At 39.0% G+C, this 22101-nt stretch overlaps 2 protein-coding genes across 3 annotated transcripts in view; one reads left to right on the top strand and one right to left on the bottom strand.

Moving 5' to 3' along the window:
* Positions 1-10929, bottom strand: part of LOC141647420 (GDSL esterase/lipase LTL1-like) — a 38674-nt gene extending 27745 nt beyond the window's left edge. Inside the window, exons 1-5 of one of the 2 annotated variants that reach the window (XR_012545738.1) lie at positions 10441-10929; positions 10041-10165; positions 9222-9464; positions 8430-8682; positions 7755-8059 (exon numbers count right to left, since the gene is read on the bottom strand). Coding sequence is in view for 1 of the 2 variants with exons in the window: in XM_074455582.1 (XP_074311683.1) it covers positions 7827-8059; positions 8430-8682; positions 9222-9464; positions 10041-10165; positions 10441-10687 (1101 nt within the window). In the remaining variant the exon portion in view is untranslated. Of the gene's footprint in view, positions 1-7560; positions 8060-8429; positions 8683-9221; positions 9465-10040; positions 10166-10440 lie in introns of those variants that run through there. The other variant, XM_074455582.1, reaches the window with a different exon arrangement.
* LOC141648848 (F-box/kelch-repeat protein At3g23880-like) lies at positions 5184-6389 on the top strand. The gene has a single exon (XM_074457560.1). It carries the CDS (start codon positions 5184-5186, stop codon positions 6387-6389), a length of 1206 nt encoding a protein of 401 aa, XP_074313661.1.
* Positions 10930-22101: the final 11172 nt, after the last annotated feature.

Raw genomic sequence — 22101 nt, 5'->3', positions numbered from 1 at the left:
ATTTCTGTTGTTTATGATTAGTATATGGCAGGTTTCATTCGAAAGATAATAGGGAGCGGTAGTGGGGGAAGTCGCCGTAACCAGGAGAACGATGTGATTGATAATGATGATGACGATGTTCAGACATTTAATCCGAAAACGGATAATATGCAGATAATTCTATCACTAAACAAACCAGATGGTAAATGGTAAGTGTTCTAAAACTTATTTTTAGCTTTATGAAATATATATCATTCAAATCATTTTATTTAAATTTTCAATATATGTTTGTTTTAATTTTCAGGTGGAATGACAAGTGCATAAAAAAATATGTCAGTTGGTCGTTCACAAATAATATTACAGATGAAGAGTACTTCACCAAATGGAGTGGGGCGAGCCAAGCGCATCGTTTGAAGATGTGGAATTGGTTTAGGGTAATTTAAAAGTTACCTATTATTTACTTTACGTTAATAATTTTTATTTTATTTTTATTAATTAAAGTCATCTTCTATTACTAATTAAATACTTGTTTTTGAAATAGAAACATGTGAAGTCCGTCGATAAAGAGTATAACCCTTATCCCGATTGGCAAAAGGAAGTCACGAGGAAGATTACCAAGCTTATTAATGGACTCAAGTATTTAAAGAACAAACCCGAGTGGGTACCGCTCTCTTGGTGGGTGAATCTGACGGTTATTCCGTCAGTATTAGTCAACATTTCGTTGACTTTTGTGACGGAATTTCCGTCAGGATTAGCCCACTTCTGACGGTTATTCCGTCAGTATTAGTCAACATTTCGTTGACTTACCTAGTCACCCTAAAAGTGAGATTATGACGGAATAACCGTCAGTTCTTGTCATTCCTGACGGAAATACCGTCAGAAGCTGTTTTCTGTGACCATTTGTAGTGACGCTTTAATCCTGACGGAATAACCGTCAGGAGTGGCCATTCCTGACGGAAAACAGGCCTTAGTGACGGTTTTTTTCCGTCAGTTTTCCGCGTTTATTTTGTAGTGACTTACTTCCATCCCTCTTTCCCCTTTTACTCAATAACACCAATTAATAATTCATCTCCTTTCTCTTTCTACCTAACTCGTTAGTAATTCGATTACCTTCTTGTTACTCCACAACTCAAATTCCAGTAATTCATATCGATATCTTCTCTTTATTTCTTATCACTTATCTCCTCCCATCATACAATTCACTCGCACTTGTTACCATCAAGTCTACACACTAACGGTTATTCTTCAATAAGCCGTATCTCCCTGTCGTATCCCTAGGAAACCAAAAATTCATCTCATACAGTTAATTGCCCAAAGAATTACACACTAGGCTCACCTCTTGATATTCCAAATTCTCAAATCAACCACTGTCTACTTATCGCAACATAACTTGACCTCACTATACACTATTCGTTTCCATCTCTCTATAGCGACCTTTTATCACATATATCCTTAAGCAACTCAATCCAAACCGTCTCCCTCCATAAATCCTTACACATCCCAATATGCCCCTATTCGTATCCCTCATCTCAATCTTTCATTCTCACGTTTCTTTACACTTACATCCCCCTTGCCCATATACACTTACTTTTATATTACTCAACCCGCGACTATATCAGTCATTATATCTCACAAAACGTGCTCCTTGTCTCGATTAGCTCATCAATCTACTCTTTTCTTGTTCCACTATCCCTCACAACCACATATAACTCATGTCCTTTATATCCAACATCTATCCCTCATACACCGGCATCCTCCCTATCATAGCATTTGGTAACTTACGTATCAAGACCGTCACATATATAAAAGAATGCGTTAAGACTCAAAACATACGTGTGAACATACCCCCACGACTCAAAACAAATGTAAGAACATAGCCACCGGCTTAAAAATTAAGGTGAAAATATAGCCACCGACTCAAAATAGCCGCCCACTGAGGTACTCGGTCGAGTACATAGCATACTAGGTCGAGTACAGGATACTCGGTCGAGTAACTATATTACTCGGCCGAGTTTTCGACTCCAGAAGCGAACGTAATTATCACAGAGGATTACTCAGTCGAGTATTGGGAATACTCGGCCGAGTAGCCCTTACTCGGTCGAGTATTACTTTACTCGGTCGAGTACCAACACAATTCTCAGCATCGTCCAGTTTTCGTAAAACAGTCATATCTCACTCGTTACTTGGTCGTTTTGGGCGTGCGACCTATCGTTAGAATCTTAAGAAGACAAGCTATCACCTCAACTTGGATCACAGCCATATAATTTCTAGAACTCGACTTATGACAGTTTTAAAACAACCCTTCCGTAATCGATCTTCGTACAACTCAAATTTTCGAAACCCAAACAATTTGAACATGCATAAGGCAAGAACAACAACTCAATACTTCAAGAAAGCAGTACATAATTGAACTCTTATCATACTCACATGAAAATTAAACACATCATTCATATATATATATATATAGACGCATGACCTTAATCACATGCTACTACCAACGACCAAACATTAACATCATCATAATCATATACACATGTACCACTACCCTTTTGAAAGCCACATATTAAACAGGTAACATGCTCAACATATTTCTTGCTCAAGATCTATCGTATACGAATTCGTAATTCACCTTTCATGTTTTATCATGTTCCAACACTTAACATGCCAACATATTCCATGCTCAAAGTTTAACATCAACAATCCTCAATACATCTTTCAACAACTATCACATTCCACTTCTTTCATCATTCCATCCAATCATGCACAAGATTCAAACTATAGGTATCAAACACACATGACTCAAACATACAAAAGTTTCCCCCCATGTGACCGGCTTGAGATTGTAAGGGCCTTAGTGCGACTCCGGGACGTCTCCCAAGTCCTTGCGGTAGCTCCAAACAACTCTCCCCGGGTTCATTTTTATTCAGACTCCCTAAGTTCATTGGGTTCCATTAGTTTTAGGTGCCGGAATCGTCGGCTCTAATACCACTTTGTAACACCCCCTAATACCAAGGTACCTTACCAAAGACTACCCTAGCATGAAAGGGTGTTACCATCTCGGTTGCCCGAGGTAAGTATATATCAAAAGCAACAATCCAAAAACACATTTATTAAAGTATAAAGAGTTAGCGATTACATATTACTCGGTCGACTCAAAATAAAAGTGTAAGGTCTCAATGCAACTGAAATCAAAGACAGCTAAACTTGTAACAGCGGAAGCAGACTCCAAGTGATGACTCCCCATGACCGTCCCATAGCTAAACATCTACATTACCTATCATAATCTGCTCACCATCCCCGAATGGATCACCGCAGGTTTTACAAGACAACAACACGGGGTCAGTACCGTTCAATCAAGATAAGACAAACAAATAATGTAACTGGCTGATCAACCTCCATCCCCGGTCTCCCGATCTCACACAGTAACCGACTACACACCGAAGTGTGTAGCCCTGCCAGATTACCCATCGCAACAGGTAATCCTCGCCGCCAGTGGGTGACCGCAGCCCATCCCCACCTAGTCCAGCTCTTCAACGAGCAACTAACAATCCCTGTCCCTTAATGTGCACATACCCTCCCGTGACGGGTTCCACGGAGGGCGAACTAGGATGTGAAGCCACTCCCGTAAGTTACTCCACCATAATCACACACACACACACAGCATCACAGCTGTCAAAACATCACAACCGTCACAACACAACCACACCAACACCGTCACCACAACACCGATCCTCCGATGATCAGCAGATAACAACAATTATGAACATATGCAATCTCAATCAATTAACAGTACTGAGTAGGAGAAATCCTACCTTTTTGCAATCCGCTATGCTGCAATCAATCATATAGTTGCACAACAATTATCACATCGTCACCTACAACAATTATAATCCACAATCAACACACATATGATGAACAAACCCTAAACCCCCAAATCACAAATTGGGGCAAAACCCTAAAAGACAACCTATTAGCAGATTACAACGAACTAGAGACTTACCCATTAAATTGAGACAAGAGACGGAAGTGTAGACTTGCGACCGATTAATTAGCCTTGAGAATGGTTAGGGTGATTAGAGAGAAAAGTGAGCGTCGTTTAGTTTTGGTAAAATGATTCAGAAACCGTAAAAGTATAATTTATAATAATCTCTAATTACCTTAACCAAATCGCGAAATTAAACCTGTCAGACCGGATACTCAGTCGAGTATAAAGTATACTCGGCCGAGTACCCTCTACTCGGTCGAGTATTAACCATACTCGGCCGAGTATTTCTGGACAGAAGCCAAACAGAATACCCAACATACTTTACTCGACCGAGTAGGCCATACTCGGTCGAGTACTAGCCTATAAAATCCGTAGTATTACAGGGGGAAAGGGGGGAAGGGAAAAAGAAAAGGGAAAGAAGGGAAGGGGAGAGGGAATGGAGTGTGGTTGTTTGGATACAATTTCCCTTCAATCCACAATATGATGACGATGAACTCTAATTCGATTCTTAGTGACTCCTTAATTATCTATGACAAAAAGCTCTAGTTTATGTATTGCGGTTTGTGGCTTGGAATTAACAACTGTTTTGGTACATCATTTCAAATTACGCGAGTGACCCGATAACAATCTGACCCTAACACGACTTGACCCAATACATTAGTTGACCCAAAATGTCCCGCCCGATAACAATCCAAACCCGACTCAACCCAAAAGGATACACTGACCGGAAATGATTTGTACCGTTATAACTCGACCAGACCTAACTGACCCGATTGGCACCTCTAGTTGTAGCTAAAGCCCATTTCTTTCCGAGTGAAAGTACGTGAGTGACACTTCGAGGCTGTCACCCTCGGGTGGCTTCCCTTGGTATAGGTGGTTTGCAGGCTATTACGTGCACCCGAGGATTTACCCAGTGCGCACCGAAGATAGGGGCTATGGGTTTAAAAATAAAGTACGTGAGTGACGAATGAAACTGATTATATAAATTTGCTATTTTGTTCATCCCATACAATGAAACCTAACACCATCTGAAACGCCGCACTATTAAACATTCAAAGCCAACAAATTTGCTATTTTGTTCATTTGAAAATTGACCATTCAAGATCTTGCTTTTCTGAGGAATTCTATCAGTAGCGTTCTTTGTAATTCTGTAAACTGTTGGGGTTTCCTGTGAAATTAACCCGTCTTACTTGTAAGATCGTCTCATTCTTTGTAAATTATGGAGAGCAGCAATATCTACAACAATTTACCATTAGAGTTGTGGACTAACCATATTCTTCCTACGCTGCCAGTGAAAACCCTTTTACGATTTAGGTCTGTTTGTAAACTATGGCGTGATACTATTGATGACCTTCATTTTGTTTCCAAACACTTTACCCTTTCGATGAACAATGCCGACAAAAACCAGGTACTATCAATTGAGAAAGTGGAACCTCAAGAAAAACAACCACAACCAGCACGCAGACTGACAGTTCGTAACAAGAACACCCTGAGAAAACAAGCTGACCTTTTCGAACAACCTGACACAAACTACTATTTTGCGAGCTGCAACGGCTTGTTTTTGGTGCAGCCGATAGTAGTCAATGTGGATGAAGAGTGGAGGCCGCTGGAGATATGCACACCGAAACTGTGGAATCCCTCTATCAGAAAATCTTTGACTCTTCCTACATGTCCATTACCTCGTGATTCTCTTCTTTTTAATAAGGTCATAAACCAGTATGTCTTTGGATTTAGGCCTTCGAGGGATGATTATGTGGTGTTTGCATTTCGAGTTGAAGCGATTATGCCTATGAATGTTTCGGTTGCAGTTTATACTTTATCTGATAATCTTTGGAATATTAGAGATTACAATCTAAGTCTTTCTCCTCATCTGTTCTTTATGTTGAGTCATGGAGGTGGCATTTTTTGTCCTGATGGGGTTTTACATTGGTTTGGAAGAGATCTTCATCCCATGTCGGATCGGTCAGGCCATTGTTTGGATACCCGTCTCATTTCTTTCGACTTTGAAATCGAAAAATTTAGTGATCTTGAACTGCCAGATGTTAATCAAGCGGCTAACGCCCAGCAGTCGTTTAGGCGTCTGTTTGTTTTAGGGGAGTCATTGGCGCTTTTTAGTATTTCTTCAAAATGGAGCTCCATATGGGTGCTCAAGGACAAGTTGTGGAATTTGTGGTTTACGGGAACTAAATGGTTTGCTGGATTCGATTATATTCGTAAGAACCCTTCTGTGTATCATACAAGGGTATTCGTTGAAAATGGCGGTGATATAACTCTGGTTTATGGAAAAGCCAGTTATAAAATCATGAGTGATGAGATTCAGGAGTTCAACGAACTGTTGAATTGGTCGAGTCTGAGATTAGACACTTATATTGAGAGCTTGGTGTTGCACAAAGGTTGTCGAGGTCAAATTATTGATTCCCTATAGGATTCAGTGAAGACGACCCGTGGAATGCACTGTTAGAAATGCTAAACGTTGATGCTTAACTTAGTTAATGATAAACAAATGATCGTCACTGATGTTTGAATTTGGTTTTTGGTTGTTTTGGATTTGTTTTACCGGTTGACAGTGACTTTCGAGTAGCAAGTCTAGCAACAAGTGAAAAAGGTTTATAATAATATTGAGGAACTGCTTTGTTTACATTATGTGTTTTAGCATCCTGTTATAAAATTTCAATTTCAAATATATTTTGCTGCACCAAATTAATGCTTCGCTTCTGATTCTTGTAGACTGTCCATTTTCTGAGCACAGCTCCATCTACTCATAATTCTGCAACTGTGTCATGATTCCTATAAGACTGGCTTCATCTATTCATTGTAATTTCGTCGAAGCAAAAGGTCTTTTCCGTGTATGTAGCTACAATCAATATCATTACTTCTTATCTTCTATATTTAGCAAAAGGTTCAAAAACCATGACTGATGAGATTCAAAAGCTCAACATGTCGTTGAGTTCGAGGGGGCTGATATTAGACACCTACATGGAGACTTCGGTGTTGCACAAAGGATGTGAAGGTCAGATTATTGAGTCCCTTTAGGATCCAATGAAGACGACCAGTGGATTGAATTGTTAGAAATGATAAACTTTGATGCTTAGATTAGTTACAGATATTAGAAACTTATTTCGATTTTTACTATTTTAGTTTCGACGTAGCTTTGATCCTTACTCATGTTTAAATTTCGGATGTCTAAAGGTTACTTTAATTGTGGAATAGCTTGTTAACATTCTGTGTTTTAGCATCCTGTCAGAAGTTACCGCTCCTCTTCTGATACTTGTAGATTACCTGAGCAGCTTATTTTTGGTACATAAATTTGGAATGCTGGTTCATATGATTTTTGCTTTAGATTGCTGGGGACTTATCTGCTGTACTTCGACACCCATATAGTCTCGCACGTTATTTGCAACGCGATTGAATTACATATTCACTCGTCATAGGGACATTGAGGGAACACCTGAGCTTTTCCATACGACTGAAAGATCCGATTTTCTAATTCTTGATACAGTCGGGTACTTGAAAGTTGAAACTGTGGAAATAAATGCCGTTGTTGGGGCTATATAAGCCCACCATGAACAATGATCATGCATTGCACAACTGCACACTTTAGAAGTACACACTACATAAAGACTTACTAGGACGACGGCCTTAATGAAGGTTGGTAGAAGACAAGTTGATGAACTACCAAATCTCACAAATATAAACCATCTTAGGACAATTAAGGCTTGTTCATTCCCAAATCCTCTGTTTCCACAAACAGCAACTACTGAATCGCACAAATAAACTTAATAAAGAGTACTTCGTATTACATAAACTCGACCTAACAGAATACGAAAGAACTTGAATGATAGCCTAATAGGATTATCATTAGCTAAACTCTAGAATCCAACTCCATGATAGTGTTGAGATTCATGGGATGCATATACTCCGGACCGCCAGCCAGTATCTGCTGAACAATGAACCTATTTGCTCTCTCTGTCGGGTGGAAGGCGTCCCAGAACACGTACTGATCCCTGTTTGGACAAATATTGGAGAATACTGTGCAAAGTCCGATTCCATTATATGGCCCTTGACCGCAACACGCCACCTTTGCTGTCACAAACCCTTCACCCCACAAATAACATCATACAGATTAAAGCCAATAACTGAAATACATACACCATACCGCGATTATTTCAATTAGTACAGTCTTAATTTCAGCCTACTCTCAAACTCCCATCTATATCAGAGACCATACTATATATGTATGTCTTAACTTTAATTCATCCAAGCATGAGCATGAATGGCCTCAAGACCTCGACCGTCACATTTAGGACTCTACCTACTTGATTAGTTGAGGGTTTAATGTCTAATGGTCCCTTAACATCCTTAAAGTCAATGAATTTTTGTCCTTTATCATATAAACATCAATATTCACTACACTTTCAGCATGATCAACCAAACATTTAGATGCATTTAATCATAGTAATCATACCGTAAGCTTGAGGATTAGTGATAAAATCGAGGTGGGTTTTATAGGCATTGGCAGAAATGAAGACATGAGAGCCAATTTGAGAGTTAAGTTGATTGACAAGTTGAACAAGCTGAGGATTGAACATGTTTGCTGCAGTCATTAGTTCCTCTGCACATTGACCGTTTCGGCCTCTCTGTGCTATTTCTGATGGTACGCACCCCAATGGTCCGGTTCCTGTCACCAGCACTCTCCGAGCACCCAACTCATACAACCTCTGCAACCAATGTTATTGCTTAGTCTACCATTTTTTTTTATAAGTATTTTATTAAGGAAAAATGGAACCTGACGACAAAACAAGATATGACTTGTTAACATTTTGACGCGGAAAATTTGAACTAAGGCCCATACTAAACTGCGATAGGGACAGTCTTAAGGTACTCGTACCCACGTCTGAGTAACATATGTATACTTCGTGATAAAAAATTTGTACGATCAAATCGACACTTTTTCTTGTAAGCAATTATGACAACTAGGAGAATGGGAGCCGGACTAGGCAGCAGTCACGAGAGTAAATGTAAAATTGTACAGTATGGTAACTAATTAATTTATGGTCATGCTAATAGAATATACTCCGTACTACTGTACTTCCACGAGCCTAATCAACTGATTACCGAACCGATTAGTTGATTAGGCTCGTGGATTCAGTACCTACAATTGAAGTACACTTTTTTTAAACTCGTGCTTTCATGAGTGTAAAAAAAGAAGTAACTACTATCGAGTTTTTTCTTACAGAATGAGGAAATATGGAATTACCACAAGGATATTACGGTACTCAGAGATGAGGAATGTGACATAAGCCGGTAAGGTAAATTGCCGTGACCGGGCTGTTATGGGTAGCAAATAGTAGTTGTTAACGAAGTCGTTGCCTCCGAGTGTGATCAGCACTAATGCTCGGTTCACTAGCTCTTGTGCCGCATCATCTCCGATCAGGCTACTTACTTTTTGTTGGTATTCTTGAAAGTACTCTAGCTGCCTGTATATTCTTATAATGTTCACCTGCATTTTGGTAAATTAAAGTGATCATTTGGTTCTTGATTACGGGAGTATGATGAAATAAAGTAAAGTAACTCGACAAATGTGAATTCTCCAAGTATATATATGTCACTATGTCAATAACACATCATCTCTAATCATATGTTATTGACATAGTCACTATGTAGTCTTAGCTTGTTATATTCCGAAAACCGCTGAATTTACGTAAAAAAAGTAAGAAAAAAAATTCTGAGAACTTTTTTAAGTCTTGAATATGACGATCTGTGTTTATCGCCAACTTTTGGATCATGTAACGATAGTGACCTCTTATTTAATTTGTACGTTCATGCATGATTGTGATTGACAATGAAAGAAATCGACATGAATAACAGTGACCTCTATCACAAAGGTACAATTATAGCGATTTTACATGTAAAATCATCTTACTTTATATTCAAATATTCTTTAAAACCCGCTTATGTGGTTTTTAAATGTTAAAAATTGTACGGAGTACAAAAGGATGTACTCCTCGTATTATAAAAGAGAGATTGCATGATTTACGATAATTAGAAAGTCAAGAAAGATGAGTTTGTAACTTACAAACTGAACTCCTGTGTCATTCAGAATTCCAACTCCGGCTGAAGCAAAGTTGGCTCCAACAAGCAAACCGGGCCCACTTAACCCGCTTAGATATGGCAATGGGGATTGAATACCAATTGATTCACCTTAAAACACGTAATAATTCAACCTATTAGCTAATACGGAGTATATATGATGCTTTTCTAACGTCAGACTCAAACTCGGCAATTTTCTGACAAAAAATACTCCGGACCAGAAAAAACAAGAAACAACTAAGCATTTCTGCCACTTTTGTACTAAAAGAAAAATAAATCCACATTCTTTTTATCAAAAACAAACAAACAACTTTATTTAAATTACTTGAGGAACACTCAAAACAATATTTCCTAGTTAAGTATGACGATGGAAAATGAGACTTAACTGATTATATCAGGGATATTGAGTCCATTAGAGAAGCGTCCTGTAGCACGACGAGTTGGGTAGTCGATACCATACGGCGGACTATCAGCCCGAGCAGGGGTGGCAAGGTAATTGTTGTTACCATTATCGACAAGGGAGTCACCAAAGACAAAGAAAGCCCGTGACCCGGAATTCTGGGCCCGAGCCGGAGAATAATAAGAGAATAATAATAATGTGAAAATAAGAGCTAATGTAGGAACTGACTCCATATAGCAGAATTTGTTTATTTTCTGACTAATTTAGTAAGACAATAATCACGTAAATTTTCTTAGTGCATGGAGAAGTATGAAGTTGTGGGGATTATATATAGGCTTAAATGAAAATTTTACCATATTAGTAAGTTATTAATTGCATTTGTTTTACTTTAACCTAAGGTCAAATTGTATATGGACCACCATTGAGTTTGGTGCCATGATGCATGCTTCAATGAATAGCTTCATGTCTAAAAGTTGCAACATTTTGTCAACTTCTTGTTATATACTTCCTCCATTCAACTCCACTCTATCAATATCATTTTTTTACACTATTCATAAAAGTGTATTCAATTTCAATTTTCTTTCGATACGTAAGTGAAAATATATTCATGTGCGATCTTGTTTGATTAAATCTTTTACGAAAGACATTAAAAATATCTTACTTTTATAATTTTTGAAAATACGTAGCCAACGATATTTAGCGCGTAAAACATGCGTTGGCAAACGTGAAAAAAGAAAGTGGTAGAGTGGAGTTGAATGGAGGAAGTACTCCGTATATAGAGAGGTTTTAGGAAGATGTCATATTTATTAATTAATTAATTAAAGTAGTAAAAATGATGATTTTACTGTCAAATTATACTTTTTTGTTTCTTAATAATATAGGTGTCAAATTCTAGACTAGGGAACAGATCGAGTCATGTCGGGTTGTGTTTATAGAGCCCAACCCAAATCCCACCCAATTGAAACTCGTGTCGTGTTCGTATTGATCAAATTATATAAATGGTCATGAGACCTTAACCCAAACTCGTTAATTTTATGTCGTGTTTTTAAGTCGTGTCATCGTTTGTCACCTCTATCAAATTCACTAATAATAGTGAAAGAAAATAACACTTTTTTAAAAGTAGATTAGTTTCTTGAACTTCGACATTTTGCCTTTTCTCCGTCAATCTCCCTCCGATTTTAAATGGGTTCGTTATAGTATATGTACACTCTTGGCGTCTACAACATATCGAATTAAGTTAACAAAAATTGATATACATATTTAATTCAAAAGTCACTTGAATTTCAATGAAAAATATCTTACAAACAAGAAAATACTACTCCTACTACCCACTCGGTCTTAATTATTTATTTACCTTTTTTTCTCATTAGACGTATTTTAATTAAAAATAAGCAGGCGATTGTTAGGTGTATTTTCCTTGTTTGTACAATCAATACATGATAGCTATTAATTTTATATCTCTTAATAGAAATTAGGCCAAAGGATTACTACATCATATGATCACACTACAAATACACCATTACAATTGTAATAATCAATTGATGTTTATGTATTCATAAAAAGAGATTAGAGATGCACAGATGATATTGGATAATTAAACATATTAATCATGTTCAACTACTGTGCAACCACCAACTGTAGAACATGAGCATGGTTTTTATTTTTATTCTATAAATTTTCAGCTAACTATAAGAAAGATGAAGTTGTAGTGTATTACTAAAACAGGAATCTTCAATAAATAGAATTTACTAAGGGACGACTTTGCTCTAGACATGGGGCTTAATGGGATAAGTGTTAAAAATTATGTCATATGAATTTTACGCATCAACAAATTAATAAATTTATTTTCTAAATTTTGCTTAGTTAGTTTCATTATCGACAAAAAAAAAAAAACATAAAAGAACACATCTGAGGCACGACACAAAAAATAACAGAAAATAACTAATGGTGCATGAGGGTCGTAATAGCTCGTTAGACACCAATAAACTGTGAGAGTCGAAGCAGACTCAACAACGCAACTAAAATATAAGAAAAATTATAGGACTAAACCAAAAACAAAGAAGATATCTAAGGCACTTCAATCCCGTGGCAATTGTGGTTGGTCGTGCGGGATGTAACCGACAGTCATATCACCCGTGTTATTAGGCAGGGGCGTCATATCACCCGTGTTATTAGGCAGGGGCGGATTCTAAAGCGAATCTGATACAAGCAAGTTGAAGAAGATAACGAGATGTGACATATGTGACATATATAGGTTTAGAACGGTGGCGGCTACCGAAACAACATGGCAGAGAAGGTTGCGGAGCAAAACATAGGACATTATCTTTTGTTGGGCCTCTACTGCTCCGGTGTCCATTGTCCATAATAGTACCTTATTGTTCGCTTTGGGCCAAGCACTCGCGGATTTACTCCTGGGCTCCTTCCCAAAAGGCATCATACTATTATATTCTATGAACACTTATAAAGATTACCGTTCACCTTTACATTATCGATGTGGGAGATAGGTTTGCACTCTAACAATCCTCCCCCAAACCAAAAACCATCATTTTAACTTAGACTTTGACCGCTATGGAGAACTCCTCACACCCTGCAGCCCCAACTTCTAGACACCCTTAACATCATCAAATCTTGATAACCTCTCCTTAACTAACACATCATGTGTCACTAGGGGTCCATATGCCCTTTCATGGGAGTTGTGCTACACTTGCGTACCAAACTCCTCTACATCCAATATACTCTGGACTGGGTCGATCCGCATCCAGTGTCTCAGCATGCCACCCTCGGCCGCCTTTAGACTTACCATGGACATCTTTTTGTTGCCTCCATTAAGCCCCAGCCCACCTTGTCGGGTCGATGATGGTCTTCTCTTGGATGGCATGTCTCGTCATCGTAAAACTCATGTCGTCTTTCGCGAACATATTAGCTCTCCCTCGAACTATAGGAGTTTCACGCCTTATAGTGTACGTCACTTTCAAGTCTCGACTCAATGCTTCCTCTTGTGTCTAGTCCAAGTTGACCTTAGGCTGTTATACCACTTGTTGTGCGAAAGTGTCGATACCTTCTTTTTGGCCTATGTTGCTCTAGTGTCCATTGTCCATAATAGTACGATATTGTTCGCTTTGGGTCAAGTCCTTACAGATTTACTCTTGGGCTCCTTTCTAAAAGGCCTCTTAATATTATATTATGTGGATACTTACAAACATGTGTGGACATCGCCACCCGCACGCCGACACGACTATCTGAAGCCATACTCGGGGGCGTAGGTGCTTCGATCAGATCGCTTTAGATCGGTCGGTTTCGTTTCGATGAAGGTCTCTGAAATGAGCAATGTTCGGAGTCGCCACCAAGCAATTGTGGAGTGCTTGGACACCGTTCGAAACCACTTTATACCTTGATCAAACAAAGCATGAAACGGTGCTTGACACAAATAATAAAGATAAGGACTCGCCTCCTTTTAGCATTCTATGTCTAGAATAACTCTCGATTAGCCACAAATATGGCTATCCACGGATACGACTATCCACTATCCATAAATTCGAGTAAGAGGTGAGGGTACGTATTGTAAAGCTCTTTAATCGAACCCCCAATTTTGCCCGCTTTAACGGCCTCTACTAATCGATCGTGGTTGTTTACAAAAGTTGATAAAATGAGTTAAATGCATGAATGTGCATCCATTAGTTTAACTTAACATGTGAATTTAACTATGTCGGTTGTTTATCCAAATACCAAGAAATTGGTGTCAAAGTTTGATTTAAGATTTATTTGCATGCAAAACGAAAATTAAATATCCATCTACCAAGTTTAGGTTATGGTGCTTAACACGATCCATATATTTGGAGAGAAAAAAAGGTGTAAAACAAGAAAGTGTAAAAGGGTGTTAACTCATCAATCTAATCTACGATGCATTCGGGTTTAACCGTGATTGGAAACCTCCTAGACAAGTGATAAAATCAATAAAATAGCAGTATCAGGCAGCGTAGTGAGGCGCAAGCCTATGTGCGATGTAACTTACTCTGGTCAGTATTCAAGAGAAAAATGCAGGCAGCCTTTTGGGGCGTGAGCCATGCTGCGATCCAAGAGGCTGCTCCTGGTTGTTGAAAAAGTTATAAAATCGTGTTTGTGTTGAATGTTTTCAAGTATCGTTTGCATGACTCGGAGTAATTACCATTATGTTAGTAATACTCAGTGTCGGACTCGGATTTGCAAGCTTGACATGAATAGTTTATAAATAAAAGTGTAAAGTGTGTGTGCTTAGTCGTTTTGTCACCGTACTCGAATTAAAGCGATATGGTGTTTGTATTAACCAAGGATGATATGTAATATGGCCAAGATAAGAGGAAAGTAAAAAAAAAAATAAGAGGTTTGGCATGAACTAAGTATGTTAAGTTCGTCGTTTTATAATTAGTCGACAGGTATCATCATACTCGGATTAAACCGACATGGTATATGTTAACCAAGGATGAATATGGATGTGACCAAAAATGTTTGCAAATGTAAATAAGTGAAAAAAAAAAAGACGAAAAAGAAGGAAGAAAGAAAAGAGTGTTTAAATAATCATGAATTTGTAATTACGTAACTAATCTCATCGAAACACGGAATAAACCGTCATAGTATAATTAACCAAGGATGATTTTTGGAAACGGTTAAAAATTAGTTGTAAAAAAGATATGAAGAAACGATAAAAATCGTAAAAAGGAAGAAAAAGAAATAAAGGAAAAAGATTGAAGAAAGGACGAAAACAAAACACGTATGGACTAGACCTAAGAGCCCCTTGGGGGCGGGTCATCGTGCGAAGGAACAAGCCCCTGTCACATGCCAAAAGTCCGGTTTTGCCTCATTCAATCCATTGTTAGATCATGTTATTCATTGTTCATGTTTGTTTATGTCATAAAAACAGTAAAAACATGAATCAAATGAGTTGTTTACACCCTCATACTTACATGTTCGGTTGCTAATGAGAAATCGACAAAGTGTATTCTTGTGAGTCAGAAAGCTCGATTTGAAAACCAAAGTTTGTAAGAAAGAGCGTCGCTTTTAGTTGTTGATTGAGTGTAGTTGGTTAAGTACGTAGGTCGGTCAAGTGTTTTTAATGCACGATGACGGTACCAAACAATGTGTGAGGCTCATGTTTTGGATCGGTAGACCATCCAGGTCCAAACATGTGTCTGTTTTGACTTAAAGAAGTCGAGTATAGAATGTTAAGGGAGAAAAGAAGGGGCAGACTCTCGCCTACCCTAAAATGACGTACAATGATGGGTATTTATAGAGAAATGTTGGGGCGGTAGGTCAGTTTTAATTTTCTTGGTGATTAATGTTAGGCCTCTTTAGGCACGAGTGTGTGTCCTTTTCACGAATTTGGATTTTCTTTTTTGTTATATCCAATGTTTTGTTGGTTGTGATTTGTGGTGTGTTTACCATCCTACCGTGTAATATGGTATTTGGGTGTTATTTGGGGTGGGTTTTTTTGCATGCTTGACTCGGATTGAGTCAGGTTTCGAATTTTGAGTTAGTTTTGGGCCCGAAGTCGATTTTGACTCTAATTAGTGTCATTCACACACCTTCACCGTGCATAGAACATTCTAGGTATTTTTTTAAATGTTTTGAAAAAAATTTCATTTTTGAAATCTGTTTTTGAGCTTTCCGACATGCCATCATACTGGATGTCGACTAGACATTACGATTCCGAGACATGTTATAGTCCGATAATCATCGAGTGTTTGTTGGGATTTCACAGATACCAGATATCTACAATATAAACTTTCACCTTTACACTACCGATGTTGGAAATGAGTTTGCACCCTAACATTAGCAAGTCGGTGAACGTTGTTGGTATGGACGACATCAACAAGCTAAGGTGGCCATCAGCGGTATAACAACATGATAACGACTAGAGGGTGGAGAAATTTACTCCTAGCATTATAATATAAGGTTTGGGCTTTGGGACGGGTTGGGGGTATTGAGGGCGACAGAGGTGGTGAGTGTGGGTCGGGGTAGGCTAATAGTGGTTAGAGTTGACAATAGGGAATTAGGTTTAGTGATGTCAGAGGGTGAAGGGTGGGTAGGGTTGGAGGGCGATGATTACGGTAAGGGGGACAGTTGGATTGACGACGAAGATCCGACATCATTCTGGTTGGTCAAAGTGCAGACAGGAAAGGTGAAGAGACGAAGATGGGTCGTTTGATGTGTGGTTGAGGGTGATCGTGTAACACCCCGTGTCTTTATTTTATTTGAGTAAATCCGTTTTGACTTATTTTGAGTCTATTTATTTGAGTAAATATGATTTCACTATTGAATGAGTTGGCATTATTAGTTAAAAGGATATAATTCGTTAGTTAAATCGTTTATTTTATTTGATAACTAACAATGATTCTATGTTTGAAACTTATTGTAACACCCTCATACACCAATGTGCCTTACCAAGACCACCTATGCATGGAAGTGCTACCATCTCGGTTACCCGAGGCAATGTATATCAAAAGGATCATAAAAAACGTACTTTATTAAATAAGTTTAGTGCGATACATAACCAAAACCAAAACTGTCAAATGACATACAACTGTTCCAAATACCAAAACCAACTAAATGAAATATAAAGTTCAACAACACAGCGGAAGACTCTAAGTGACACGTGGTGACTCAATCCCAGCTATCCCTCGCACATCCATCTCATACCTGCTCACCATCCCCGAATGGATCACCACAGTTTTTAAAACAATTAAACGGGATCAGTTACTGATTACACAATATAAGATAAAGCGATATCAACAATACATACAATCATCCAACACCGTCACATCACCAATCACCTGACTAGCCTGAAGGTCTAGTCCTGCCAGATTACGGCCACAACCAGTAATCCACACCGCCGGTGGGAGACCGTAGCCGTTCCCACCTAAGCCCCGCTCATCAATACCGAGCGCAAACCCATGTTCCTTAATGTGCACATCCTCTCTTGTGGTGGGTTCCACAAGGGGCGAATCAAGGGTGTGAAGCCACTCCCGTAAGTGACTCCACTCAGCCGAGGGCGCACCTCGCGAACCACAGACAAACACAACCAACCAACTATACATCAACAATTACCAATTACCAATTCCAATACGATATAGATCAACAACATTAAACAGCCATCAACAATCAACCAACCATCTAATATAATATAACCAATAACTGATTAGGGAAACCCTACCTGGAAAAGCAATCACCAATATCATCACAATCAGTGAATCAGAAACGTTCCTCTATGAAATCACCTCATATCAATCACACAATCATACAATTACCATCTAACAATCACAATACTCCCAAAACCCCTAAAATACCAAATTAGGGTTTCAAATAAACTCAATGAAACAACATAAAAACTATACTAGGATCTTACCCACAACGCGACGGTCTCAACGGCGTAAAGAACTCAGAATTCCGACGACACAAGCCTTGGAATTTGATAGCAATGAGAGAGATGAGAAGAAACGTAACTTGTTTTAATCTTTATGAAAGTTAAAGTAGGGTAAAAAGTGAAAAGAACTGACGGATTAAGTTTTTATATCATTCTCATGTTTCTATCAAAACCCGTCAAAAACAACCTGTAAAACCAACTTACTCGATCGAGTACGTCAGTTACTCGATCGAGTGGCCTCTACTCGATCGAGTACCCATCAGCAGTACACTATTTTTCACGCAGAAACACACTTACTCAACAGAGTAAGCATTACACGATAGAGTACCCAACAGTACAGAAAACCGTAGTATTACAGTCTTCCCTCCTTAAAAACGAACTTCGTCTCCGAAGTCCAAACCCATACTCAAAAACAAACATACTAACTCAACCATGACATAACAACGCAACAAAACTCGAAACAAAACCTCAATTACAACTCATACCGACTCAAAACAACCACTAACTGTACTAAAACCAACACAAGACCATACCAAAACCTTATGCGGTCATCTCCCACCCACCTAAAATAAACACGGTTACGTCCCCGTAACCACACATACCTGATCAAAAAGAGACGGATACCGCTCCCTCATAGCCTCTTCCGCCTCCCTAGTAGCCTCCTCAACCTCGTTATTAGACCATAGAACTTTGAGTAACACCGTTTCCCCGGACCTAGTTTTTCGAACCTTGCGATCAAGAATCTGTTTTGGCACCTCAAGATAAGACAAGGATTCATCCAACTCGATGTTCTCCATCTCTAACACATGAGAAGGATCACTCACATACTTCTGTAACTGAGACACATGGAACACATTATGCACACGATCCAAAGCTGTTGGTAAAGCTAACCGATAGGCAACCTCTCTCACACGATCCAAAATCTCATATGGTCCAATGAACTTCTGGCTTAACTTCCCTTTCTTACCAAACGCATAACCCTACGCATAGGTGACACTTTCAAAAGAACCTTATCCTCAACCTGAAACTCGATGTCATGACGATGTAAGTCCGCATAACTCTTTTGTCGATCCTGGGCCGCTTTCATCTTCTGCCAAATCACTTTCACTTGGTCTATCATCTCCTGTACCATTTGTGGTCCTAAAACCACTTCCTCAGCTCTATCATCCCAGAAAATTGGACTCCTGCATCTCCTCCCATACAAAGCCTCAAACGGTGCCATCCCAATACTCGTATGGTAGCTGTTGTTGTAAGAAAACTCGATTAAATCCAACCTATCTTCTCAACTACCACCAAACTCCATCACACAAGCTCTCAACATATCCTCCAAAGTCTTGATAGTTCTCTCCATCTGTCCATCTGTTGCTGGATGAAACGCAGTACTCATCTTCAAGGTAGTTCCCATCATCTTCTGCAACGCTTGCCAAAACCGAGAAATAAACCTCGCATCCCGATCTGACACAATGTCCTTTGGGACTCCATGTAACCTCACTACATGCTTCTTGTACCCATTAGCCAACTGAACCTTACTCCATGTATCTTTCATTAGAATAAAGTGAGCCGACTTAGTCAAACGGTCAACTATCACCCATATCATGTTTATTACCCCCCTGGCTCCTCGGTAAACCCACTATAAAATCCATGAAGATAGACTCCCATTTCCACTCAGGTACCTCAAGAGACTGAATCTTACCTTGTGGTCTTCGCTGCTCTCCCTTAACCCTCTGACATGTCAAAGACCTAGCCACAAACTCAGTTGTTTCCCTTTTCATCCCAGGCCACCAGAAAGTCTTCTTCAAATCTCTATACAGCTTGTCACCACCCGGATGTATTGAATACGGTGTGTAATGAGCCTCTGTCATGATTATCTTTTTCAACTCCTCGTCTCTAGGCACACACCATCTCGCATCAAACTGAACATTCCCATCAGAATGAATAGAGAACCGAGACACTGTCCCTTTCTCTACTCCAGCTCTCCACTCTTGAATCTTAGAATCAAGAGCATGCTTCCTGCGAATATCATCATAAAGATCTGGCTCCACTGTCAAGTCTCCTCTAGCATCCCCTTTTTATATCACATGTATCCCCATCTTACCCACCTCATCTCTCAACCTCATTAAAGACATAGTTGTGCATAGAGAATGCACACTCTTCCTGCTCAACGCATCAACAACCATGTTTGTTTTCTCTTCATGGTATATGATATCCATGTCATAGTCCCCTATAAGCTCCATCCACCTCCTATGTCTCATATTCAACTCTTTTTGGGTAAAGATGTACTTTAAACTCTTGTGATCTGAAAACACCTTAGAGGTCGCCCCATTAAGATAGTGCCTCCAAATCTTGAGAGAAAACACGACTGCACCCAACTCTAGATCATGTGTCGGATAGTTCTCCTCATAAGGCTTCAATTTCCTAGAAGCATAGGCAATGACTTTCCCGTTTTGCACCAACACACAACCCAATCTGTTCTTTAAAGCATCTGTATATGAAGAGTCTATCAATCCGAAATACTCAAGAGGGGGGGTGAATTGAGTATCTAAAACTTTAACCCACTTTTTCGAATGTCCGTATGAGCGTGACTTAATAATTAATTACTTAAAGTTTATTGATTAAACTTTAACTAATTAACTAGATGGAGTTAAAACGTAAAGAAAACGAACATTAAGAATGAGTGACACACGTAGTTTTGAAGTGGTTCAGTTTCACAAATCGAAACCTACATCCACTATTCTCAATTAATAATTTTAGTACCTTTCTACAGATTACAGAATTACTAACCCACTATATATTATATAGCACACTTGTCATTATCAAAATAATTCATACAACTATATGGTCTAACAAATTCCCCTTTTTGATGATGACAAGTCTCTTATGATTTGTGACTAAGTACAAGTTCCCCCTCAACATAATACTATAAATAAAATAGTCAGTCGAACGCAAGAGCAAGCTACTTATATGGTATAGCATCTAAGGACATTAAGAGAATAAAGGTTCTGACAAGGAGCAAGCTTAGGCAAATACTTAAGTCACAGTCATTTCTTCCCCCTCTTGACATCATCGAAAAGACGAGAACAAGACATAAAACAACTCGAATAATATAGACCGAGGAAAGAAATAAACATGCAAACATATATTATAAAACGAGAAGCAAATCTACGATAAGAAAGCATAATAGAATATGTCTAATACAAACCGGAAATGTAAAAGCCTATGGGCCGAATAAACAAAGTATGCCAATGGGCCGAATAGAGTATGAAGTGCCAAAATGGGCCGAATAGACAAACATTAAAATATTAGTCCAACAAAAGCAAATGGAAAGAGCAAGGAATGGGATTAGGACGGGTTTAGGGAAAGTCGCATTTCACGACATTGGAGTTCACATAACCGGGACGAGTCCTAAACTCAAGAGAGTCGAGACGATCGAAGCAAGACCGCACACGTTTGGCTTGTGCTGTGAGACACGCCTCAAAGTTAAGCACTTTCAACGACAAGGCCTTAGTAGCCTCGAAAATAAGTCCCATCTCCGCATGCATAGCCTTCCCTTCTCGCCAAATAGCCCCTCCTTGATTAGACAAGATAGCCAATGAATCGGATTGACGGACACATTCCCGAGCTGCTATATCCGCATCACGAGCCATAGCCTCAACACGTCCTTCTAACCCACGTAAATAGGCTAGGACTTCGGCATTACCCGTAACATTATAGACCGGAGTCACATCTTTCTCCTTTGCCATTCCCGCGACCAACTCCGCAATCAACTTATTTTGAACATCCATTTTTTCACAAATACTCATCATGAACGAGTCCAATTTTTGTTCCACGACCACCACAACATCCGACGACTTTTCCACCACACTACCTTTTGACAAAAAGATTAATTCGGGTCCAACCGCGGCTACTTTCATTAATTTGAGATGTGTATCACACATCTCGTCTTTGACCATGACCCCATAGCTTGTAGGACCGACAACCCCCTTGTGTTGTAAAATACGAGAAATCCACATACCAAAAGCACAAATCCAAAGTAGTGTAAAATTTGTCATCGGTGACGGAAATACTTGTTTGGATAATATGATGAAAAAAAAGTCGGGGAAGACTAACCTTAACACCTTCAAGCCATTTAGAGACCAAAACCATCTCATAACTCGACAACTTGTCACGGCCTCCTCTCCTCGGAACAACCGTGTTCCATAGATAATTTAAAAAGAATTTTAATTTGGGTGTAAACATACCCGCCAACATATT

This window comes from Silene latifolia, chromosome 3 (assembly GCF_048544455.1).
Source record: "Silene latifolia isolate original U9 population chromosome 3, ASM4854445v1, whole genome shotgun sequence".
NCBI lineage: Eukaryota > Viridiplantae > Streptophyta > Magnoliopsida > Caryophyllales > Caryophyllaceae > Silene > Silene latifolia.
The sequence above is the reverse complement of the archived record's forward strand: the minus strand, read 5'-3'. Positions and strand labels throughout refer to the sequence as shown.

Coding starts and splice junctions, on each gene's coding strand:
- LOC141648848 (XM_074457560.1), top strand. CDS start 5,184: ATGGAGAGCAGCAATATCTACAACAATTTACCATTAGAGTTGTGGACT.